General features: G+C 44.2%; 1 protein-coding gene across 5 annotated transcripts in view; it reads left to right on the top strand.

Moving 5' to 3' along the window:
* The window catches only part of LOC109922848 (RNA-binding protein Musashi homolog 2-like), a 295,031-nt gene that overhangs the window by 124,539 nt on the left and 144,186 nt on the right, over positions 1–26,306 (top strand). For all 5 annotated transcript variants that reach the window (XM_048612469.1, XM_048612468.1, XM_048612466.1 and 2 more), the window contains exon 5: positions 15,335–15,409. In XM_048612469.1, the coding sequence (XP_048468426.1) occupies positions 15,335–15,409 (75 nt within the window). The remainder of the gene's footprint in view (positions 1–15,334; positions 15,410–26,306) is intronic.

Raw genomic sequence — 26,306 nt, 5'->3', positions numbered from 1 at the left:
TTTCGCTTGCAAGTAAAATCGCAATCAGTTAACAAAACAAAACGATTGCTGATGTTCTTGAACCAGTGCTAAAGTAGCTTGTGTCAGATTCCTGTCTTGCTGTTCTGGTGGTGTTAACAAGTTTCAAATAAATCTCAATTGAAGTGGCCGTGAGATGAGTTTGATATTATCCTGTTATAAGATCCATGCAATAAGATTGCCAGTAGAAATTTCTCTGCCACTGGTAACAGCTTTAGTTGTGATGTGTGCTTATGGGTCCTGCCTTAAACACTCAAAGACAGCTTCTGCCTAGAGCACTAAAATCATTTTTCAGACACAACATCGGTCTGATTGCATCAGGCCAGTAACCAATTTCTTTTATTGACCCAAGTTGTCTAAACAACTTGTTAAATCACACAAAACAAGACCTTGACAAGGGGATTTGGGCAGTGAAATATAAAGCAGGAGTAAAATTGGATTGTCTAAATAATGACTTGGATCATTGTTTCCTGTTAACAGAAACTCTAACACACTCGTGCTTGCAGACACACTGTCTTGCACACACTCGTACACAGGGTCCCTCGTACACGCTCTCACACACTCTCCCTTGTACACTGTCTCAGTCAGTTACTTTCACCCCCTCATATTCTCCCCCTCCTGCTCTCTTCCCATCTCATTTTCTCCCCCTCAGTATCCCCCATGCCCTCTATCCCTCGTGCCCTCTCACCCTCAATGCTCTCACCTCCTTGCGTTACCCCCCCAACACCGTCCCCCCCCCTCGCGCTCTCTCTCCCCCTAGCTCTCTCCCTTTTCTTCTCTCCCCCTCACACTCTCTACCTGTCATTCTCTCCTCCTCATGCTGTCTCCCTCCGAGCTCTCCCCCTTACGTGCTTTCCCACCCTTGTGTTCTCGCACTCTCCCCTGACTCTCTCTCTCTCCCTGTCATTCACTCCCCCCTCCTGTGCTCTTGAACTCTTGCCATCTTGCGCTCTGTCCTCCTTGCTGTCCCCTTTGCTGTCTCTCCCTCTCGCGCTCTCTCCCCTCATATGGACTATCGCTCTCTTCCCTTTGCTGTCTCTCACCCTCGCGCTGTCTCTCCCTCTCTCCCTCTTACACTGTTTCTCCCTTTTACGCTATCTCTCCCCCTCGTGCTCTCTCTCCCCCCCTCGCGCTCTCTCTCCCCCTCGCGCTCTCTCTCCCCCTCGCGCTCTCTCTTCCCCCTCGCTGTCCTTCCCCCTTGCGTGTTCTCCCCCACACATTCTCTCCCCTACGCACTGTCTCTCCCTGAGACTCTGCCCCTTGCACTCTCACGTTCCTGAGGCAGCGATTGTTCTATCTACAAGTGGGGATGGTGTGTGTTTCAGGTGGGAACTTGGAGAAGATGATGTTCCAGTGTCCTTCAAACTGAACTTGGGCTGATGAGGAGAGACAAACCATAGGTCTGAGGGGTGGGAAAGGCACAGGACCTAGTGTGGGGTTGTTATAAGCAGGGATCAAATAAACAGGCACCAAAACAGAGGGCACAGAGCAGATAGGCCTTCAGGACTCTGGTGAACAGGGGGTGGAACATTAGAATGCAGATAGACAGAGAGGCAGAACAAGAACACCCAGGCTGCAACCTACAGTGAATTTCAGTTAGAAGGTGCCAGATATTTGCTTTGTAAACACAAACAGATTAACAGTGCTGGAAGTTTAATCGTCTTAGTCTGGTGTTTCAACATGGAACAGAACGAGCTGTGATCGAGCTGTGAAACTCTATTCCACACTGAACAAGTAAACGATAATTAAAGGCACAGTGCAGCTAATCTGGTCAATACAGGCCTATTTACCCTTATCAATGAACATAGCCACACAGACCCAGCGTTGTGACAGTGTCAAACTTGGGAAAACAATGCTTGGTTGGCTAAAAAGTGATATCCAGAGAATGCGAAAGGTGCTATCTCAATGCGAGTTTTTGTTGTTGGTCAGTTTGGCACAATCAGGCCTGCAAGCAGAGACCATTAAGATCTGATGTTTGTTGCACATTCGGTGTAACAAATGATTCAGTCTTTGATCTTTAATCTTTATGCAGTTCATTAAGCTGCCCACTACAGCTGGAACCTATTGTCCTCAGACAGCTACCGAATTACCGTCCCTCCACATTTATCCTTCCAATTCTTCATGAGGTGTGGGCGTCACTGGCTGGGTAAGCTGTAACTGCTCATGCCTAGTTGCCCTGGGGGAGGAGGTACTGAGCTGCTCGCTTGACCCTGGGAATGCCCAAGTTGCCCCGGGGGAGGAGGTACTGAGCTGCTCGCTTGACCCACTCCTGGGAATGACCAAGTTGCCCCAGGGGAGGAGGTACAGAGCTGCTCGCTTGACCCACTCCTGGGAATGACCAAGTTGCCCCAGGGGAGGAGGTACAGAGCTGCTCGCTTGACCCTGGGAATAGGCAGTAAATTCTGGCCCAGACAGCGATGCCCATGTCCTGTAAACGAACAAATAAAAATCGGAGGGGAACTTGCAGATGGGGGTATTTCTGCGGATCTGCTGCCCCTGTCCTTCTGCTACCTCCCACAGTGGTAGAATGTCGCAGGTCTGAAAGATGAATTCTGGTCTCCCTGCTAGAGGAAGGATGTTATGAAACTTGAGAGGGTTCAGAAAAGATTTGAAAGGATGTTGCCGGGGTTGGAGGGTTTGAGCTACGGGGAGAGGCTGAATAGGCTGGGGCGGGTTTTCCCTGGAGCGTCGGAGCCTAAGTGGGTGACATTATAGAGGCTTATAAAATCATGAGGAGCATGGATAGGGTGAATATCCAAGGTCTTTTCCCCAGGGTAAGGGAGTCCAAAACTAGAGGGCACAGGTTTAAGACGAGAGGGGAAAGATTTAAAAGGGACCTAAGGAAGAACATTTTCATGCAGAGGGTGGTGCGTGTATGGAATGAGCTGCTGAAGGAAGTGATGGAGGCTGGTACAATTACAGCATTTAAAAGGGTGGGTATATGAATAGGAAGGGTTTAGAGGGATATGGGCCAAATGCTGGCAGATGGGACTAGATTAATTTAGGATATCTGGTCGGCATGGACGAGTTGGACCAAAGGGTCTGTTTCCGTGCTGTACATCTCTGACTCTATGCTGTCCAAGGAGCCTTGATGAATTACTGCAGTTGGGTTGATTTGTTCTTAAGCACAGGTTTTCCCTTCCTCTTTGTTCAAAAGGACAGCAGTTTGCATTTACATAGTGCCTTTGACACAGTGGAATATTGTTTCACAGGAGCCTGATTGGTGAACATGCAATGCTGGGCCAGCTACAGAGATGTTAGGACCCAAGCAAAAGCTGATCATCAAAGAGTTTGGTTTTAAAAGTGTGTTTTATAGAAGGGAAAGTGAGATTTAGGGATTGAAGTCCAGAGTTCGGGGCCTTGGCAGCTGAAGGCATGGCTTCTACTGAGAATCAGCAGATCACAGGAGACCAGAAATGGATATCTTGAAGGGGTGTGCAGATCGGGAAGGAGTGGAGGGCGAAGATGTGGAGGGGTTTGAAAATAAGTGTGAGAATTTTAAATCCAATATGTGACATTGCTCAAACCAGAGCCTGTGTAGGTTGGCCACTGCTGATATTTGAAGGGTTGTGATCTCTGAGGGCTAGAGGAGGTTGGAGAGGTAAGAGAGGGATTTGAAAACAAGGCTGAGAATTTTCAAATCAAATTGTTGCCAGACCATACGGCAATGTAGGTTAGCGAGTAATCCTCAGTCTGTTAGTCTGATTGTGAGGTATAGCTTCCATTAAAATAACTCACCGAGAAACGCACACTTTAATGTGTTAAGTGTTCATCTGCTGAATCTCGCTAACAGCGAGATGTCACCTATCTCCCCTTGGTACTGTCACTGCCATTGCTTCAGGGGTGCTCCATGTCATGGAACATATAACACCTGCCTCTCAAAGTTGGACAGATGCCCCTAAGAGGAAGTATTACCTTGTGAAGACCCTGTGAGCAGTGACCCAACAATGTCATCAATGCAAGGGATTGGGAGTGAGGGAGTCCATATTTATAAGATGGTCCCAGTCAACTACTGAGGGGGTTCAGGGAGTAAGAACAAAAACTGCTTTATTGGGAAAGGGGTTTCTTTTTATTCTTTCACAGATGTGGGTGTGGCTGGCAGATCAGTTATTTGTTGTGTGTCCCTCATTGTTTTTGTACTGATAACTGCCCCCAAGATGACACAGCAAAATAAAGAGTTGCCCAAGTTGCATGTGTGGGTCTGGAGTCACTTGTTGGCCAGACTGGGTGAGGATGGTAAATCTCTATCTCTGATGGACTCGAGTGAACCAGTTTTTTTATTCAAACAACAATTGATGACAGTTTCACAGTCACTGTTACGGAGGTTAGCTTGCAATTTCAGATTTTCGTTCCATTGCACTGAATAACCTGTGGTTTAGCTCAGTTGGCTGGGTGGCTGGTTTGTGTTACAGAGTGATGCCAACATCGTGAGTTCAGTTCCTGGACTGACTGAGGTTACAGTGAAGGATTCTCCCTTTTTTTTCCCCTCTCTCTTCATCTGAGGTGCGCAGACCCTTAGGATAAACTCACCATCTGCCTCTAATGAGAGAGCACTCCTAAGGTCCGGTATGACTTTAGCAAATTTATCGTTACCTAGAGTATTAGCTTGGTCCTGGATTTATAATCTAGTATTATTTCCTGTATTCTCCTCCTCTTAGTAAGCCCTCAGGCGCGCGCACACACACACACACACACACACACACACACACACCTCTGCTTCCGGAGGGAGTCTTTGAGGTGAGCAGCATAGAGGCATTTTAAGTGGAAGCTGAATAAACACACAAAGGTATGCCAGTTGGGCGATATGGAACATAAATGCCAGCATCAACTTGTTGAATCGAAGAGCCTTTTATTGTACTGTTAGTTCCACCTCCTTTTTATGTTAAACCCTAAACAGTTTGGCAAATGTAAGAATTCACAGCCATTTCTCTGGGATGTTGCATTGTATCACATGCTCCCAACCATCTGTGCCTTGGAGGGTTTTACGCAAAAAGCAGCAGATAGAGACGACAAAACCCCACCTCCCATTGAGGGTGCAAGCTGAATAACAATGAAATTTTACCTCCAGGTGACAAAATTCCTAGAATAGATTCATAGAATCCCTACAGTGTGGAAACAAGTCCATACTGACCCTCAGAGCATCCCATCCAGACCCATCCTCCTAATCTAGGCATCCCTGAACACTATGGGGCAATTTAGTATGGCCAATCCACCCAGCCTGCACATCTTTGGACTGTGGGAGGAAACCCATGCAGACACGGGGAGAATGTGCAAACTCCACACAGATAGTCGCCCGAGGGTGGAATCGAGCCCAGGACCCCCGGTGCTGTGAGGCAGCAGTGCTGACCCCTGAGCCACCGTGTTGCCATATCTAACGAAAATCTGATCTGTTCATTCCCTCGGGCTGTTTCCTTTTGGAGCGGAGAACAGGAATGAACAATGGCAAGCTGGACACGTGAGTCACTGCAACGTCTTGATGGTCCAGGAACAAAACGACATCCAGCTCCCGGAACACCAACAAACTGCAAAAAGCTGTCCAACTGCTCACTGCCCTGGCTACCCAGCTGTCATAGTCAAAGATTATTTGTCTCCTTTCTTTGTCTTGAGATCAGCAACTCGTGGACCTTGTACCTGCTCACAGAGGGCTTGCTGACAATGTATGTTCATGAAATATTTACACAGAGGCTGGTATCCCATCAGCAAGTCACCCTTTATTTACAAGTGCCACACCAACACCCCACCCACCCCCTTCCTGTGAGCAACTCCTGCCCCAAGTGTAACAGAGCCTGCAGTATCCACATCGATCTGTACAGCCACCTACAGACTCACCCTGAGAGTGGAAGAGATTCATCCTCGTCTGCAAGGGACCACCAATGATTTACACATAGACAGTGCTTGACACTAATCCAGCTCCCTCAGAGCGAACAGAACCTCTGACACTCCTGTTTATATCTGTTAGCCAGGGCTCCCTGATTGGACCAGGTTGACAGCTGCAATCAGGGAACTCCTATTCTATGAGGTCCACCAGGCTGACCTTATTACAATCACTACAGTTCAGCTGGGACATGCTGGATGCCTATACATCATTGTCCTCTGGAAGTGCATTAGCTGCTCCGAGCTTATATCAGCAATGAAACACAGTGTAACGTGCAGCTTCCGAAAGGAGCTATTGAGCCACACACCAAATGGAGCATCCATTGCCTCAATGATTGTAGCTCCTACAATACTTCAGTTTTCTGTGATCCCTGCGGTCCTCTGATCCTGACTTCTTGCACGTCGGCAACATCCGTGTTTCACCATCGGTGGCTATACCTACAGCTGTTAATCTCTGCAATCCTGTCCCTAAATCTCTCCACCACCCCTTTCAAATAAAAGGCCCATAGAACCCGGCCCCTTTGACCAGGCTTTCGTCACCTGTCCCAATATTGCCTCATCTCTATCTGTGTGGGCTTTTGGCACTGCCATGGAACCTTCAGTGGTGCTGCACAAATGCACATTGTCTTTGTTAGACACATCCTACTGTAGCTCTGTCCTGGCAGGAGCCCATCTTAGGAACTGGAGACACCAGACTGGAAAATCCAATACCTTTTTCTCTTCTTGGAAGTTGTAAAAATAAAAGGCTACATTTCTCCCTTTACTTCCCACTATGCTTCAAAATCGGTGCTAATGTTTAGAGGCAGTTTCAAGATATTCTCTTGACTCCTACAGCACAGAAGAGGCCCTTTTGCCCATTGATTCTGCTCCTACTAGCTACAATAATTCCACTTTCTAGCACTTTACCCATTGCCTTGAATGTTACAACAATTATTCAGGTGCTTTCTAAAGGTTTATGCAGTTTCCCACCTCAACTACCGTTGAAGGCAGTGCATCCTCTTGAGCTGTTGTAGAGCGCCAATTGGGTGTTGGAACTGGATGGTTCTAAGTGAAGTTGTTAACTCCCCACGACTGTCCTGGAGAGTTTAGGAATTCAAAATTCCTCTGCTGGATGCTACTGTCATCGAGCGGGGTGGGGGAGGGAGGAGCAGAAATTAAAGTAATGGTAGGACTGTTTAAAATCAGAAGTGAAAACAGAAATTGCTGGAAAAGCTCAGCAGGTCTGGCAGCATCTGTGGAGAGAAAGCAGAGTCCAGTGACCCTTACTCAGAACTCAAATTCTGTTTCTTCTCCACAGACTCTATCAGACCTGCTGAGACCTCATTTCCAGCAATTTCTGTTTTTGTTTCTGAACTCCAGCATCCACAGTCCTTTTGATTTCTGTTTAAAATGAGCATGTTTTTTAAAAAAAAAAGAAGCTACAAAAATCTCATGGACGGTGGGGAAGAGAATGGCTGTTTGACTGGCAGGGTGTTTGAAGGATGTTTGCTGAACCCTCCAGGAATACACATGACCAGGCATGTGAATTAATCTGGGTCTTTTCTGGGCTGGCCCAGGAAGGAAAAGTGATTGCAAAAGCTGCCAGATTCTCTCTTCTAAAACAAAACCCAACAAATTCACCGATGCCTTTCAGTTTTGGGCTCTGTGGTACAGGAATGTTATGCTGGTCTTGGAAGGTGGTATGACACAGGTACCCCTGAACAATACTGCACATTTCACCGGCTTATTTATAGGAACTTGGTTTGTCTTCTTTGGAGGGTCGAGATGTTCCAAATGAGAAAAATACCATGTGGTAAAGTACACGGGAACCTGTGACTGAGAAGTGAGAGTAGGACATCCGCCCCATCAAGCCTGTACCAAACAAAATCATGGCCAATGCGATTTTGCCCACATTCCTGTGTTTCTGCCCAATCCCCAATAATCTTTGACTCCATCGTTCATCAAGAATCTTATCCACCTCTGCCTTTGAAGTATTCAGTGGCTCTGCCTCCAACATTCTCTGGGAAAGAGATTTTCAGAGACCCACTACCCACCGAGATTTCTGCCTTCTCTTTGTCTTTTTTGGGAAGTGCCCTGATCTTTTTAAATGGCGGCCCCTAGTTTAAGCCCATCCCACAAAAGGAAACGTTCAGCATCCTGATGGCTCTGGAGAAGCTAGTTCCTCTGGTGGACGAACGTCCAGACCAAGTGACGGAAAACGAACAAAAATTAGGATCAGGAACATAGTCAGGAAATGTTTTCCACAAGAGGAATTCTCTCTAGCAAAAGGCTGTTATCAGTTGAAAAGTTAAAGACTAAAATCTATAGATGTTTGTGACAGCCATAAAGTCTCTATAAAATTTTACAGCATGGAGAGATGCCCTTTGGTCCATTATGTCCATGCTGTTCATGAAGCATCCATCTCCTTCAAAAGATGTGCAGGTTAGGTGGATTGGTCCGTGCTAAATTGCCTATAGTGTCCAGGGCTGCGTAGGTTAGGTGGATTAGTCATGGGAAATGCGGGGTTACAGGAAAAGGCTAAGGGGTGGGTCTGGGTGGATGCTCTTCGGAGGGTCAGTGTGGACTCGATGGGCCAAATGACCTGCTTCCACACTGTAGGGATTCTATGACTCTACTGTAATCCTGTTTTCTGGCACTTGGCCCATATCCTTGTGTGTTAAGGCATTTTAAACCCTCATCTAAATACTACCTCAATGTATGCTGGTTCCTGCCTCTACTGCCCCCTGCAGACAGTGAGTTCCAGATATCCACCACCCTCCAGGTAGAAACATTTCTCCTTTAACCCCTGTAAACCCTTTATGCCGCTGGTATTTGACCAATGAATTAATTAATTGTTAATTAAGGACGAGGATCAAAGGCCGGGACATGGTGTTGCGGTGCCAGTCCTCTAATAGCAAAGTAGACCAGGCTGAAGGGGCTGAATGGCCTCCTTCTGAAAATTAACATTCTGTCAAGGGATCCTGCTGCTTCTGTCCACTCCACCGGTGAGTCCAGTTCCTCCTCAGTCAATTGACAGTGCTCGAGGGCATTGACAGTCGCACCCAAAAAACCCATCAATAAAACAATTAGACAAATCTGAGGGGATTTATTTTCATTTAATGGGCATCATTCTCTTCATACAAATCGGCCTGTGGTATTTTCTTCAATTCACAGTCTGTGCTGAGGGTGGTATTGAGCAGCGTTGGAAATTAAAATTGGAGAAGTATGAAAAGATTCAAGTTAAATGTAACAAGGATTTTTTTTTTCCCTTAAAACCATGAAAAATTAATAACCCATTAAATGAGCGTTGAATTATTAATACACACCATCAAATGCCTGCTACGATGGCACGTTCAGCCTACATGCCCTTTTCTTATTTTAGTCCCATTAAGAATTACTCTGTCAAATCACACTTAACCTTTCAAGCTCTGAATCACCAGTTACCCTGCAGTGTAGCCTCAGACTTGAGTTAATTGCTGGCAATGGAAATGATCCCAGCTGATTGTGTTACTGGACAAATCAGAACTGAGTGAAACCTGGCTTGAGAGATCACGTATTTAATTTTTGCCATTGGTTAGTCACACGTTCATATAAGGCTGCAGATGTTCTATAACAGTGGAACGTAAGTTTATTACACAAAAGCAAAACAAAAGAACAAACGAAGCTATGGCCAGCAGAGAGAAAGATCTTTGCACAAACGTCAAAACAAAGTTTCTTCTGTTTTCCCAACATCATCCATTACAGAGAATCAACCCCAGAGAAATATTACCCCAAACTCATCTTTTTTTAAAACTCTACTTCCCTTCCCCAGTTTCTTTATCTTGGAGACTGTTTTACAATTCATCTCCAAGTCAACTTGTCTGAACCTCTCCCAGTTTGGATGGACTAAGCTTTCTCGTTCTAAGAATTTGAAGATTTCTATTCAAACCTTCCTGGCTCAGAAGCTTCACAGGCTAGAAATAACTTCTGCTGAGGTGACTTGACTCCTTGAACTGAACTGAACTGAAAAACTTGCTTTTTTCCTGCTAGCATATAAACTGTTCTCTTTTGAACTGAACTCTAGGTTCTTCTGAACTAAAAGTTGGAACCTTCTGTTCTGAACTCAAAACTGAAATAATTGCCTTAATGTGTTCATCTGTCATGAACTCGACATTCTAAATATTTTATCCATTAACACCGCAGAAGTCTAATGGGCAGTTACACTATAAGATGTAGGAGCAGAAATTGGCCATTCAGCCCATCAAGTCTACACTTCCATTCAATGAGATCGTGGTCGATTTGAAAATCCTCAACTCTGACTTCCTGCTTTTTTCCCATAACCTTTGATTTGCTAACTGATTAAAGATTCGTCTATCTTAGCCTTGAATATACTTGATGACCCAGCTTTAACAGTACTCTCTGGTAAAGAATTCCACAGATTCACAACCATCTGTGAGAGGAAATTCCTCCTCATCTCCGTCATAAATATGTGACCCCTTTATTATGTCCAGTCTCAGACTCTTCCACAAGGGGATACAACCTTTCTGCATCTGTTCTGTCAAGTCTTCTAAGAACCTGGTATGTTTCAATACAGTTACCTCTCATTCTTTTATATTCCAATGAGTACAGGCCCAATCTACTTTACTGTTCCTCCTGAGACAACCCCTCCATACCTGGGATCAGCATAGTGAATCTTCTTTGGACTGCTGCAATGCCAGTACATCTTTCCTTAAGGGCCCAAACTGCTTACAGTATTCCAGCAATGGTCTGACTAGTGCCTTGTACAGCACTGATCTCTGTGGCACTCCACTATTTACAGACTGAAAATGTCCCCCTTATCCAAACTCTCTGTCTTCTAATAGTTACCCAGTTCTCAATGCATGCTAATATACTACCTCCAGCACCAAGGGCTTTATCTTAATAAGTAGCCTAATGTGTGGCACCTCATTAACCAGCCTCTGAAAATCCAAACATATTACATCCATGCCCCACCCACCTCCCCCTTTATCTATCCTGCTTGTTACCTTCTCAAAGAATTTGACTAAATTTGTCAGGCATGATCTCCCCTAAATGAAGCCATGCTGACTCTGTATTATGTGTTTTTAAATGCTCTGCTATTACATCTTTTATAATAGACAGTAACATTTTCCCAATAACAGATGTGAAGCTAACTAGCCTACAGTTACCTAGTTTTGTTTCCTTCCCTTTTTAAGTGAAGGTGCTTCATTGACAGTTTTCCAACCCTCTGGAACATTTCCAGAGTCTAACGTTCCCTGGAAAATTACTAACAGCGCATCCTCTGTGTCCATAGCAACTTCCTTAATATCCCATTCATCGGGTCCAGGGGACTTATCAATCATTATCCCCATTAGTTGCCCGAGCACTTTTTCCTCTAGTGATAGCGATTACATTTATTTACTCTCCTCCTTTTGCCCCTTGAGCATTTAATAATTTTGAATTTCTATCAGTGTCTTCTCCAGTGAAGACTGATGCAAAGTATTTATTCAGCTCCTCGGCCTTTTCCTGGTTTCCCGTTATTATTTCCCAACCTCATTCTCACTCTGCATTCACTTTGACTGCTGTCTTCCTTTTTATGGAATTTAAAACAAAAACTCTCACTGTCCATCTTAATATTACTTGCTAGTTTACTTTCACAGTTTATTTTCTCCCTTTTCATTATTTTTTGGCTGTCATTTGTTGGTTTTTAAAACTTTTGTAATCTGCTGGCTGCCACATGGTATATTTTTTTCTTCCAATCCGATGCTATCCTTAAATTCCCTGGTTAACCATGGTTGGTTTATCCCCTTCCTTGTATCCTACTTCCTCCATGGAATATGCCTTTGTTTTGAGCCATGAACTATTTTCTTAAATGTCTGACATTGTTTCTCAGCCATTTTTGCCGCTGAACTCTTTTCCCAGTCTGCCCCAGTCAGCTCTGCCCTCATCCCACTGTAATTCCACTTATTGAAGTTTAGCTTAGTTGTTCGTTTCTCAAGTTCCTCCCTCTCAAAGCAAAAGGTAAACTCTACTAAGTTATAGTCCCTGTTTCTAAGGGGATCTTTTGACATCCTTTATTAAACCTGCCACATTACACATCCCCAGAGCCAGTTGACTGAAATCACACGTCTTCTGAGAAATTATGGATTTAGGTTATTTGTCTGGATGATGTTGTACTCTTTTAACAAAAACAAATCAAAATCCATCTTCCTCTTTCTTTAAAAATCTAAATTCCAAAAATCATGATCCCTACAGTGTGGAAACAGGCCATTCAGCCCAACAGGTCTGCACTGTCCCTCCAAAGAGCATCCCACCCAGACCCATTATCCTATCCTGATTTCCCATGTCTAACCCAAACATCCCTGGGCACTATATCATGGCCAATCCACCTACCCTCCAAATCTTTGGGCTGTGGGAGGAAACCCGAGCACCTGGAGGAAACCCACGCAGACAATTTGCAAACTCGGCACAGACAGTCGCCCGAGGGTAGAATTGGACCCTGATCCCTGGCGCTGTGAAGCAGCAGTGCTAACCACTGCGCCACCGTGCCACCCTAAATGTATGATACATGTTCAACACATGTGGTTAACAGCAGGTCTGCTTTGGGTGGTGCCACATCTGGGATTCTGTGGAGGCACTATGCTATTGGCAGAAGTGATTACTCACTCAGGCAAACTGGTTACTCACATTGCTAGGGCCCTGGTGGAGGTATTTAATACTTTGCTGGCTACAGGTGAAATGCCGGATAACTGGAGGATAGTTAATGTTGTGCCTCTGTTCAAGAAAGGCAGCAGGGATAGGCCAGGTCATCACAGACCAGTTAATCTGACATCTGTGGTCAAAAAATTATTAGGAAAAGTTATGAAGGACTGGATTAATCAATACTTGAGAAGGCAGAGATTGATCGGGGATAGCCAGCCCAGATTTGTTAGAGGGAGATCCAGTCTGACTAATTTAATTGATTTTTGAAAAGGGTGACTAAATATATTGATGACGATAGTGCAGTTGGTGTGGCTTACATGGGTTGCACTAAGGCTTTGACAAGGTCCCACATGGAAGGCTGGTCCAAAAGGCAAGAGCCCTTGGATTCCAAAGCAAGTTGTTGAGCTGGATACAAAATTAGCTTGCAAAGAGGAAACAAAGAGCGATGATGAAGGATTGTTTTTATGATAGGAAGTGACCAACTGTGTACCACAAGGACCGGTGCTGGGGCCCTTGCTGTTTGTTAAGTTCATCAATGACTTGGATGTGAATGTAGAAGGTATAGTTAGTAAGTTTGCAGGTGACACGAAAATTGGTACTGTTGATAGTGAGGTGGGTCATGTTGATAGGGCCTGAAAAGCTGACCATCTTGAGGACTACACTTGGACTGTCAGCCTAGACATTGTGTTTAAATCTTGGGAATGGAGCGCAAACCCAGAATGTTGTGTTTCAGAGGTTGGAGTGCTACTCACTGAACCACTGCTGTCTCCAGTGAGAGTGACTGACGGTCCTTGTTAGAACATAAATTGAACCACATTGCTCTGACAAAAAGCAGTCTTCTTAATGCTAAAACTGAAATAATACACTGCAGATAGTGCTCACATAATGAATACTTGGTTATCATGGTTTTGGAGATACTTGACTGATCCTTAAGGGGGTTAAGTTAGTGAAAAGGGTGAAGGTTAAGTTCATGAAAGTCTAATGATTGGGTAAGCTCTTGAAAGTCAGCTTTTGCCCTGCTTGTTCTGTCATCTCAGGGGTGCCTTTTTCTTTTCCCAATATCCTACAATCCCTGATGAACCATTGCTCCACCCAGCTCCTTTTTTTATATATATTGGGAAATATTATCACGCACAACCGAACAGCTTTCCCACCACCAAATTACCGTGACCTTTTTTTTTGTTTTTAACTATTAAACACCACCCGTGCACCAGCTCCTTTTTAATATTTTCTGTTTGGGGTTTACCCACCTCTGAAGCAGGTGGGACTTGAATCCAGACCCCCCTGATTAAAGGTAGGGACATTACTAATGTATCATGATCCCATTCAGCTCCTTTGTCAAGTCCAGATGGCTCATCATTCCCAGATGGCAGTGTGTTCCATGCATAACCACAATTAATGACTCCAATCCTGGAGAAGATTTTTCTTGTAGTAAAGTCATCAGTGTATTCTGTATAAACATATTTGCAGTTATATTGTGCTTTTTCCTTCCCTGTTTTGTTCTCTCCTTTACCCCTACTGGATTTGGCCAAAATATTTCTCTCACATCACCTTCCCAAGGTGAGAAAAATTCATGAGCAAGAGAAAGAAATCCGACAGCCAGCTCCTGATCTCGCTGAGTTAGGGACGGTGCAGTCAATCTTGCAGCTCACCAGTTTAGGGGAGCGGAAAATTGGCCAGGATTCTTTTGTCCCTCTCTATTACTACCTGGTTGGCATTCGCACTGGAAGATGTTGCATGGGTTAGAATTCAGGTCAGTACAAGGTTAAGGAACAACAGAAAGGTTCAGTGCCTGAAACGTGATCACCGGGGCGAGCTACAGAGAGTTGTCAGCAGTGACTGTACATGGCATTAGTGAGACCACAGCTGGAGGACTGCGTATGGTTTTGGTTCCCTAACTTGAAGTTGTATTTGCACTGGAGGCAGTTCAGAGGAGATTCACTTGATTGATTCCAGAGATGAGGGGTTTGTCTTGTGAGGAAAGATTGAGCAGTTTATACTCTCTCTGGAATTTAGAAGACTGAGAGGAGATCTAATTGAGGTATATAAAATGCTAAAGGGGATTGACAAAGTAGGTTTGGAGAGGATGTTTCTTCATGTGGGGCACTCTAGAATGAGAGGTCATAGTTTTAGGATAAGGGATGGCAGATTTAAAAGAGAGATGGGGAGAAATTTCTTCTATCAAAGGGTCATGAATCTGTGAAATTCACTCCCCTGGAGTGCAGTGGATGCTGTAACATTGAATAGATTTAAGGAGGAGATGGACAGATTTTTAATTAGTAACCAGTTGAAGGGTTATGGGGAGTGGGTGGAAAAGTAGAGTTGAGGCCAAGATGAGATCAGCCATGTTCGTGTCAAATGGTGGAGCTGACTCGAGAGGGCTGAATGGCCTACTCCTGCTCTTAATTCTTATGTTTTTATGAAGAGGAGGGACAAAACGTTCTTAAAATCAGTATAAATGTCCACTCGCCCCATTTATTTTACCTGTACTTTTAGCTTTGTTACACTGCCTTGAAGTAATCCCGTTACAATCAGTGTCGGTGCACACTTACAGAGGCGTGCCCCCATTGCAGACTGAGTGAGCGAGGATTTAAACGTGGATTGAATCTCCTTGAACTCAGCGAATAAGGAGGCAGTCGCTTGCCTCCATTCACTAAATAAATAGTTGAACGGTGATGTTTGTGACTGATATCAGACTAAGATGCACGCAACAGTCAACAACTGCATCGTCTAACCTGACTTTTCTTTTTTTCTCTCTCTCCCTTTTTAAAATATTGTTTCAAAGGCTACCCAAACTTTGTCGCAACGTATGGTCGTGGATACCCTGGATTCGCACCGAGCTACAGCTACCAGTTCCCAGGTATGTAGACCCTTGATTGTAGATTGCAGCAGCCACCTTGACTTTCCCAAACCCTACCCACCTGTCGCTGTGTTAGTTGAGTCTGTAGCAAAACCACGATGCTCCCTTCTAACCGGACATCGCAGTTTTACTCCAGGTCCCCGTGAGAGCCTCTGCTGGTTGCTTGTAAGTCATGTTGTGGTAGGAGTAGAATAGTTCCTTCAAATCGAGATGAAATGCTGAGCTTGGAAAGAAGCCGGGATGAGTTGGCTGATCAAATGTCACAGATTCAATTTAGCGTAGTTTTATTTTCATGCCTCTCCTTGCCCTTTAGTTTAAGATCACCCTGTGTCAAATAACATTGCTGGCTAAGAAAGTAGGGCAAATAACTAGTGCCCGCATCTTTAAACCCCAGTGATCCTTCGATCCTCACCTCCTCCTTCCCCCAGCCTTCTCTCCTCTATAGTGGAGCCTGATCTCTGCTCTGTTCCTTTAAAAGCCTTTCGTCTACCAATTGTGGGTGTGCATGTTCTCTTCTGAACATATTACATTCAATAGGGTTTTGGCACTACAGACAAAGTTGGCATTGCCCACCCCTAATGTCCCTGAGAAGCTAGTAATGATGGACCAAACACAACCAGGTTGTTTGCTAAAGTATCTCAGCAGGCAGCAGTCAAGAGTTAGCACATTGACAATGGAAATGGCATCACATATAGGTCTGACCGGTCATGGGCAGCAGAATTCCTTCCCTAAAGCTCCTTGAGAAAACCATCTTTTTTTAAATTATTCACTCATAGGATGTGGACGTGGATGGCTAGGCCAGCATTTATTGCTCATCCCTAGTTTCCAGATGGCAGTAAAGAATCAACTGCATTGATATGACTCTGGAGTCATATGTAGATCAGACAAGGTAAGGATGGCATTTCCTTCCCTGCGGGATATTAGTCAACCAAACAGGTTTTTCCGAAAATTGCCATCATTCTTAATTCCAGATTTTTTATTGGATTGAAATTCCACTATGGCAGGATTTGAACTCAGTCCCCAGAACATTACCAGGGTCTCTGGATTAATTAATCTAGTGATAATACCACTAGGTCATAACCTTCCCAAGAGGGAATCATGGCACACTACACAGCCATGACTCTCACTAATCCAATCATGTTCTCGATCTCCTTACTCTTTCTCCCCCTTCCCAGGGCTTTAGGAAGTGCATTCAAGAGAAACAAAGTTCCAGTCCCAAGTTTGGGAATGCTGTTTCCAACCAACTCACATTGTGCAGAAATTCTAATGGATAATGTAACACGTTGAGCACCAAAATCACCCTCCACCACTGCTCACCACATCCAGGATAGCCAGCTTACAACCACTGGCATCTCGAGACAGCTCTTCTGTGTCTGTCTTCTGATAATGTGTTAGTTTACAGTGCATGATTAAATGCCTGTGTATCACAGAGAGAGAAGCACGCAGTCTGCTCATATTTATCTGCAGCTTACGAACATCCCGATCTATCCAGGGTACCTCTTGTGTTTGTGAGGATTCAGCAGGGTGGCAGGCCAGATTTATTTGGTAATGAGTATTTGAGCTGACCGAGGCGTGTAACCTCCAATGGGGTTTGGAGCAACAGCATCAAAGGAAAGTCAGACTTTTATCTGAAACGAATTCAACTTTACTGTCCCAATTCATCAATTGATGTAGGGTGTTGTGTATTTTGGAGGATGATTATTCTGTCTCTAGTGAGACAAAGTTGGAGAGAAGTAGATGCCAAACTCTCAAAATTATTAATGAGAAAGCATGCTCTTCTGTGAAATCACACTTTAGAAAGCCAATCAGGTCAGCAATGAGGTCACTCAGACTATCCATTCAGCTGAATGATGTTATCCAGCTGTAACTACATGTAAAATTCATTAACTTCTGACTCTTCCGATTACTTAAGTTGTTCGTTTCTAAGCTCCAGTCATCATAACCTACCCTTTCGCAAAGTTCTGGCTGAATCTGTGTGGTTGCCATTAGCATTAATGGGAAATGCTGAGTAAAACATGTTTCTTTAATCATTTGTGGGGGTGTGGGAGTTGCTGGCTGGGCTAGTATTTATCACCCATCTCTAGATGTTCTTGAGAAAGGCAAGTGTCTGGCTGTGTCTCCGGTAGATGTTTGGAGGGTCAACTTCTTGCCCTCGGTTTCTGGGTCAATTTGCCCCATTAGACATTGATTCGAGAGTTCTTGATGGTGAGGGGCAGTTCGTTGTGTCTTTAACAGATTTCCGTAACAAACGATTTGAACTGAGAGGTCAGCTCATGTTGATACAATCATTCGGCCAATCAGGTGTAGCTGGGGATTGGTGAAATCTGTCATGTATGATCGCCTGGGCCAATGAGTATGTCCACTACAGCAATGCTGTGTAAATAGGATGGTTTTGAGACACACACGAGCTGTTGTGTCAAACATCTGTGGAAATTATGTGCTTCCTATATGATTGGCTCGCCCATTTCCACAATATTCAGCAGGTTGCCCTTTGACCTTTGGCACCTACAGGGTCCTTTATAGGTCATGGCATTCTCATTCATATAGTGCAGAAGGGCAGCATTAGCTAATATTAGCCATTAAACTCTTGGGCCATTTGTCTGCAGAGTGACTATTCCATTAGAATATAGTATTGGAGTTTAGAAGAACGAGAGATGATCTCATTGAAAAATGTCAGGTATTGAGGGGAGCTGGTTATCTCAGAAGCAGAGAAGTACCAACAGCATGGGTTCAATTCCTGCACCAGCTGAGGTCAACATGAAGGACTCTCCTTCTCAGCCTCTCTCCTCGCGTGAGGCATGGGGACCCTCAGGTTAAACCACCCCCTGTTACCTGTCTGTAATGAGAGAGCAGCCCTATGGTAGGACTTTGGCGATTTTGCCTTTATACTGAGGAGACTCAACAGGGGAGGCTGAAGATGTTTCTCTTCTGGGAGTTTCCACGTTCAGGAGGAACAGTTTAAAAATAAGGGGTATCCCATTTAAGATGGAAATGAAATGGAATCTCTTTTCTCAGGGTATAGAATTCTCTTCTCTAGAGATCTGTGGAGGCCAGGCCATGTCAGTGCTGAGTTAGACAAATTTTTAATTGACACAAGAGTCTAGAGTTAAGGGAATCAATCAGCAAAATGAAGTTGAGGCCACAATCTGATTGAATGGTGGAGCAGGCTCAATGAACTTAATGGTCTCTTCCTGCTCCTATTTTTATATCCTCATTGATGCGTCCAGGTATTTTCTAAGTGATCTGTTCAGAGAGGTTATGATACACTTCTGGAGTAGGTGGGACTTGAACCTAGGCCTCCTGGCCCAGAGGTAGGGATGCAACCACTGTACCACAAGAGCCCATCCATTGTTGCATCCAGATGGTGTTGCTGTTACATACCTCTGGATCAGGTGGGACTTGAACCAGGCCTCCTGACTCACTACCACTGTGCCACAAGAGCCTGCCCATTGATGTATCCAGGTGGATTGAAGATAAGATTATTCAGGCCTCTACTAATCCTCTACCAGGGAGGTGAACTGTGATCCTAATGAAGTCACTCCCAGTAAGTTCACTGGTGCTTGACTCTGAGACGGATGCACTATCCTTCTTGCAGGCACAGTAAATCCAGTTGGATTCAGACACACTTCAATCGCGGGGAGCTAAAATTCCTCACCTCATCCCAAAACTCAGTGGTTGTGATTATGTGCATAGGTCCCAGAGCAAGCAATCCCACGGCTCTGTGCCTGGGAATGAGCTGACTTCATGATGTGAGAATCTTCCAGGACATTGCTCACGGTGTGATCTGAGAGTGTTGAGCTGTGTGCTATGGTTGACACTCACATGTAAGAAAAATGTCTCTGTAAACAGCAAAAAAACAGATACATCCCTTTAAGGGTTTCATCACTCAGTTGAATTACCTGCGTACTCCGGCTGGGAACTGAACACAACAAGACAATTTGTTAATACAATGCAAGGACACAACACTCAATGCTGTGTGATAAGCATAGTTCTAATGTGTAGCATTATAGACTCTTAGCACCGAAAAAGGCTCTTCAGCCCATTGCATCTGTACCAGTCACTGACAACCTCCTACCAAATCTAATCCCATTTTCCCACATGAAGAGAAAACATTGATAGGGGTCTAGGCCCGAAACGTCAGCTTTCCTGCTCCTCTGATGCTGCTTGGCCTGCTGTGTTCATCCAGCTCTACACCTTGTTATCATTGATAGGGACCCACTTGGTCACAGTAATATCATTTCGATCAAGTGAGTGATTCAATTCAAATAATATTAATAGTCCATCTTAATTCTATCCCATCGGTGAACAGTGTTGATCTATTCCATTGTATACAGCCTATGACTGTCGAACCATTCTGTCTGGTCCTGGTGATAATCATAGCTGGGGTTTATTGAGAGATACAATTCTCGATATCACGCTGTCAGTACGTGTTGGTTTCTTCTCTGTTGATTCTTGTCGCTCACTTTCATAAAACCGCACGATGGTTACATCGCAAAAGATTGTTTTTGTTCTGTTCCCAGTTGAAAACCAGAGTTGAGTTTGACTCTCCCGCATTTTCAGGTAGATTCCAGATCCCAGTTACTTGCTACGTAAAATTAAGCTTTCTCCCCCATGTCACCTTTTGGTTCTTTTGCCAATCAGCTTTAAGTCTGTGCCCTCTGGTTCTCAACCCATCGACATCGGGCATGGTTGTCTCTGCCTGGGTCAGGGTACTACAACCAGGGGTCCATATGGGGCTCGAGGCTCTGGGGGCACACAACATGCTCTGGTCAGGGGCTGGAGGCCTGGGGTCCTAGGTCAGGAGTAGCACCAAGACCCTGTGATTTCAGATCATGACCCTGGTCCAGACCTCCCGTGATTTTGAGAGACTTCATCTCCAGGGAAAACCCCCCAACCTTCCCTAATTTATATTTCAAATATAAGTCCCCCATCCCTGTGTTACAGCGTAGAGTCAGAGAGTCATACAGCACAGAAACAGATCCTTTGGGCCAACACATCCATGCCTATCAAGTTTCCAAAACTAAATTAGTCCCATTTTCCTGCTTTTGGCCTGTATCCTACAAAACCTTCCCAATTCATGTTCCTGTCCAAATGTCTTTTAAATGTTGTACCTGTGCCTGCATCAATCACATCCTCTGGCAGTTTATTCCACACACGAACCACCCTCTGTGTGAAAATGTTTTCCTTCAGGTCTCTTTTTAAATCTTTCTCCTCTCACCTTAAAATTATGCCCTCTAGTTTTGAACTCCCCTACCCTAGGGAAAAGACGTTTGTAACTCACCTTATGTATGCCCCTCATGATTTTATAAGCCTCTATAAGGTCACCCCTCAACCTCCAGACACCCTGATGGAGTTAATGTGTCTGTATCTTTGTGAAGCTCCATGCATTACAGAGCATCAAAACATCCTGATGCTTAATCCAACTCTCTCACATTGGTCCTTGTCGCCAGCCCACCTGCTGATGTATCCTATTGACCTGAATATGGATTAAAGACACATTCCTGGAGGCCAATGGACCCCATTTGCCCTGGAAGCTAGGCATGAACACATTCCCACTCTCAAACCATCCTACCCCAATCCTCCAATCTGGTCCCTGTAAGCAAGGCTCTCTACCTGCCATGTAGCCTTCCAAAATCCAACCTGCACTTTCCAAAGAACATCAGTCACAGTGAGAGAGAACTACCCGATGAAGATGACTTTCTGAGAAAGAGCATTGTTCACCTACCTCTTTCAAACAAGATAGACGTGTGTATAGTCATGATGGAACACGTGGAATTTACGGACCATTTCAGCAAACTGCATAGAGTCATACAGCACGGAAACAGACCCTTCGGTCCAGCTACTCCATGCTGACCATAATCCCAAACTAAACTAGTCTCACCTGCCTGCGTTTGGCCCATATCCCTCCAAACCTTTCCTATTCGTGTACTTATCCAAATGTCTTTTAAATGTTGTACTTGTTTTCACATCCACCACTTCCTCAGGAAGTTCATTCCACACACTCGTTGTGTAAAAAAAATTGCCCCTCATGTCTTTTTTAAAATCTTTTTCCTCTCACCTTAAAAATTTGCCCACTGGTCTTGAAATCCCCCACGCTAAGGAAAAGACACCTGCCATTCACTTTATCTATGCTCCCCATGATTTTAAAAACCTCTACAAGCTTACCCCTCAACCTCCTGTCCAGACAAGCCTCCTGCTTCTTACGCCATCTGACCCTGTCAGCATATCTCTCTGTTCCTTTCTCCCTCATGTGTGTATCCAGTTTCCCCTTTAAATGTGTCTGTTCTAATTGCCACAGCCATTCACTGTGGGAGTACATCCCGCAGTCTCATTACATTCCAGCTACAGAGTTTTTTCCTGAGTTTCCTATAGTATTTGTTGATGATTGTTTTTAATTTGTGAATCTATGCGTTGGATCAGGGTAAGATTTGACAATGTTGAGCAGCAAGGAGCATGCACGAAGCTGAGCGGACTGGTGTTATATTCTAGTTTTGCTTCCAGAGCTGATACTAATGTTTGATACACTGATATTCGTGTTGAATTAGGCAACTTTAGGAAATTTTACAGTAAATCTGTGGAATAGTACAAAAATCAGCTTCCACCTTTCCCCATCCAGAAGGCTATCATTCCCCACCATGGGCAATGTAAAAACCCAGCTCATTTTTAGATGTTTTATAAACTAACCAGTTTCATAGAATTCCGACATTGTGGAAGCAGGCCATTCAGTCCACTGAGTCCACACTGACCCTCCGAACAGCATCCCCCGCAGACAAAGCCCCGCCCATCCTATCCCCATAACCCTGCACATCATGGACAATTTAGCATGGCCAATCCACCCTAACCTGCACATCTTTGGACTGTGGGAGGAAACCGGAGCACCCGGAGGAAACCCACGCAGACACGGGGAGAATGTGCAAACTCCCTGGACAGTCATCCAAAGCTTGGATCAAACCTGGTTCCCTGGCCCTGTAAGGTAGGAATGCCAGCCACTGAGCCAGCTGCACACTGCGAGGGCTGGGGTGCATTATTTCCCCATTTCCCCGTCTGAAACCATTTTGATTTAACCCCCTCCTTTGTGTTCTCCACCTCGTTGGTTGTTACTAGTTAAGTTGTTTCAATTAGTTCCCTCCAGGTGCTCCGGTTTCCTCCCGCAGCCCAAAGATGTGTCGGGTAGGTCAGTTAGCCATGGGAAATGTGGGGTCACAGGGACAGGGTGGAATGTTCTTCGGAGGCTGGTGTGAACTCGATGGGCTGAATGGCCTGCATCCACACTGGTGACAACTGCCAAAAACTTAGCTCTGACAAATGTGCAGGGAGCATCACCTGCCGTGTAGATGTGGAGCTGCTCTGTTTTCACCTTAAAGGGACCTGCGTTTCTAACTCTGACAGGTAAATGGGGGAGATAGGGAATGGCCTCAAGGTGCACTTTGTCCTGAGCGCTTTCTTGGGGACCTCTTAAAGTTGTCAGTCAGCTGTGTGGATATGGCCAGGGCCCTGTGAGCTGGGAGCTAGTGATTCAGGTATCACCCACTGAGCTGTTTGACATCACTGAAGAGAAGGCGAATATAGTGAGGCTTTCTGCTGCTATTTATAGCCCAGTAACAGGCGGAGGCAGAGTCTAAAAATAAAAACTTCTCCACATACGATTTAATTGTCTCAAGTGAGAGTTATTTTTGGATACGTTGCCGCGTTTGAATTAAATAAAATGATGGAATCGTGAAGCCTTAGACATGAGAGAAAAGGTGGTTAATGTACAGCAGAAGGAATGACTTCACTGCCAGAGTTTAAATTTCTCCTTCATTACTGCCCCACTATGTCGTGACATGCACATTCTGATGAATGACTTTGTGCATAGGGGCCTGCTAATGCATTGTGGTTTGGTTAAAACACTGGTTGCGTAGTTGTGTGAAAATATTAGCCTGCCTTTATGCTGTAGTGACAACAAACTGGCTGGTACCTTGTACACTAACATTACAGCAGACTCAGTACCAGCAATGTTCATTCAGCATGTATGAGCTAACCACAGATCATCTCACCTTCTCTTTTCTTATTGGCTGTTTTTTTTGGTTTCACGCTTGTAAAAGTTAACGAGCCTCGTGTATATTTTGGATATTTGTACATAATTCTTAATTATATTACAAGTGATCATCCATCCCTGATTTACTTTTACTTTTTTTCTTAATTTAATTGCAATTTCTTGGGTTCTTTTTATCGCTTTGGGGTATCACACCATTAATTTCTGTTCTTATTTCACTTTTCAGACTGTTTCCAGATTTCACAAGATATTATTTTTATCAACTAAATTTTCTTTCCTCTTGCAAATTAGCAAGGTCTCCTGCAGTGTTAATGAGAGCCTGGGTGGGTAGCTGTGATTAACTGTTACCTTTGGCTGTAATTATCTCTAATAATAACTGCCTGGGCCCAACACCTCTTTATATATATATAATATTATATATATTTTTAATTATTTTTTAAGACACATTCCATCAGCTGTCCGCTATTTCGCTTCCTGCATGATTTAGTTGCTTGTAATTTAAATGCTTGCTTTGATTTTTTTTGCTGTATTGTATATAAACATTTGCTTGTAAGTGTCACTTTCTTGGTTCTATAAGCTGTGGACAACACAGTCTATCTTTACAATCACCAAATAGCTCCTCCCCGCTTCTCACAAGTTTTCAGTTTTAAAAAGAAAAATTCTTATTTTTTTTTAGTGGTCCCTGAAGTAAAAAAAAATTTAAAAATAAACATGACTGGCAGCTATGTATCAGCTGTGTTGTAATCTTTTGAGATTTGTTTTTATTAAGTGAGTGGTTGTCACAACAACTTATCATTACGTCACGCCTGCGATATCCCAAGGTGCTTCACACCAGTGTTCTCAAACAAATTTTGACACGGAGGCGCACATTTTAGGGCAGGAGACTAGAAGCTTAGTTGAGGGAGGATAGATTTTTAATAATGAGCACCCAGCCATTTTGAGGCCTGGGGTGGAGTCCGTCTTTCCAAACTTGGAAAAGAAAGTATGTTTCTTAAACTTGTTATCACACACTTCCACGGCAGGCGGGACTTGAACCCAGATCTCCTGGTCCAGAGCTCAGGACAGTACCACTGTGCCACGTGACCCTTAAATGCTGCTACGTGTGCCACCCAGTCTGAATTTTCTCTTAATCAGCCAGTTCTTTTTTCCCTTTATTAATTTGTGGAATGAGGGCATTATCATTTATTACCCATCGCTATTTACCCAGAGGGCAGTTCAGAGTCAACCACATTGCTGGAGGTCTGGAGTCACATGTAGGCCAGACCAGGTAAGAATGGCAGTTTCCTTCCCTGAAGGACATTAGTGAACAGAATCGTAATTCCAGATTTTCATTCAATTCAAATTCCTCCATCTGCCGTGGTGGGATTTGAACCTGAATCCCCGGAATGTCACCTCAGGCCTCTGGCTAAGCAGACCAGCAACAATACCACTAGGCCATTGCCTCCCCTAAGGTATCATTGTGGCACAATTACTCTGGAAGAGAAGACCAACCCCTCACATCGAGTCAGTTGGAGAAACCCTGATTGATTCGATGTGAGGGGGCAGGGGGCAGTGGGAGGGGTGGGGGTTGGTCTTCCCTTCCAGCGTAATTGTGCCACACAATGAGACCTTTGTGTCCTCAGTGAGGGAAGGGGTCTGACTTTAACCCAGCTTCCCTCTTCCTCACCAAAGAGTGCACCTTGGGTTTCGAACACAAGGGCTTCCATTATCTAATAGCTTGCTGCTTCCAGGGGCCAAAATGCACGTGAGAAATGAGCACTCAGGCAGAATGCCAGTGAGTGGCAGGACCTATGTGGCACTGTGTCCCGACGGTCCCGACGTGCACTCACGACCCTGGATTGGGTTAGGCAAGAGGTTGGTGGAAGGAGGTGTTGTAAAAGTTGTGGGAACTCAGACCCGTACTACAGGGCTAATGCCACAAGCTTCAGGGACTTTAAAAAGCTTTAACAAAAAAGCACTACATGAAAATTTGTGAGAAGCTGATATGTGCTAGGGGTTTAATTATGCTTTTGAAAAGAGAAAGCTCCCTTTTCTTGGCTTACCTAGGCTGCTTGTTTAACCACCATGAAAGCTGTTGACCAAACCCTAAAACAAAATGGCTGCCTGATGGTCATATTGCTGTCACAATAACGTTCCATTTTTGACAACCAACAGCAGGACAACTTTAAATAGTGCAAATGAACAATAAAGAAATTGTTAATAAAACAAAAATATGATTTAAGAAATCCATATTCTAAGCAAGATTCCAATTACTTTGGTTAGCATTTTTTATTTGTCACCCAAAGTTAAAGCTTTCAGGCCTACTTGTTTTTGAAGTACTCCACTACAGGAATCCAGTTGAAAAAGGCTGAATGAAGTCAGTCAGCTTCTTTAATCTTTACTGTTCTGTCCAGTCTACATGAGCCAGTGAAAAGAAAGCTTTCTTAACTTCATTTTTTTGAAGGTCACTTAAGTCACGGAAGCCAAACAAGCTTAAATTATCACATCACTCTGTTCCTGTTAATTAAACATGCTTGATGTAATTAATTGCAGAGCCTGAAATAGTGTTGAAGTCACTGGCTTTCTGTTCTGTATTTTTTTTGTAATGTGAAGACACTGGTCTCTTTGTTGATTCTTATTCTGTGATAGCAGAACCTCGAATACTGATTGTTGCTTAGTTTGAAAGTGTTTGAATTTTTTTTGTTGTGGATTAGAATGGTCCCTTTTCTCACTGATCTGTAATCATTAGCTCTTGTGTTCTGCTTTAAAATTTCATTTTTTTCCTTTTTTTTAAGAATGTTTTGCTGTACCTAATTTAGACAGACAAATAAAGAGGATTTCCTTTGACAAATCTCATGCTGTGTGTGTGTGTGTGTGTGTGTG

Source organism: Rhincodon typus, chromosome 26 (assembly GCF_021869965.1).
Source record: "Rhincodon typus isolate 14 chromosome 26, sRhiTyp1.1, whole genome shotgun sequence".
Lineage (NCBI taxonomy): Eukaryota > Metazoa > Chordata > Chondrichthyes > Orectolobiformes > Rhincodontidae > Rhincodon > Rhincodon typus.
This window is presented reverse-complemented; position numbering and strand designations above follow the sequence as displayed.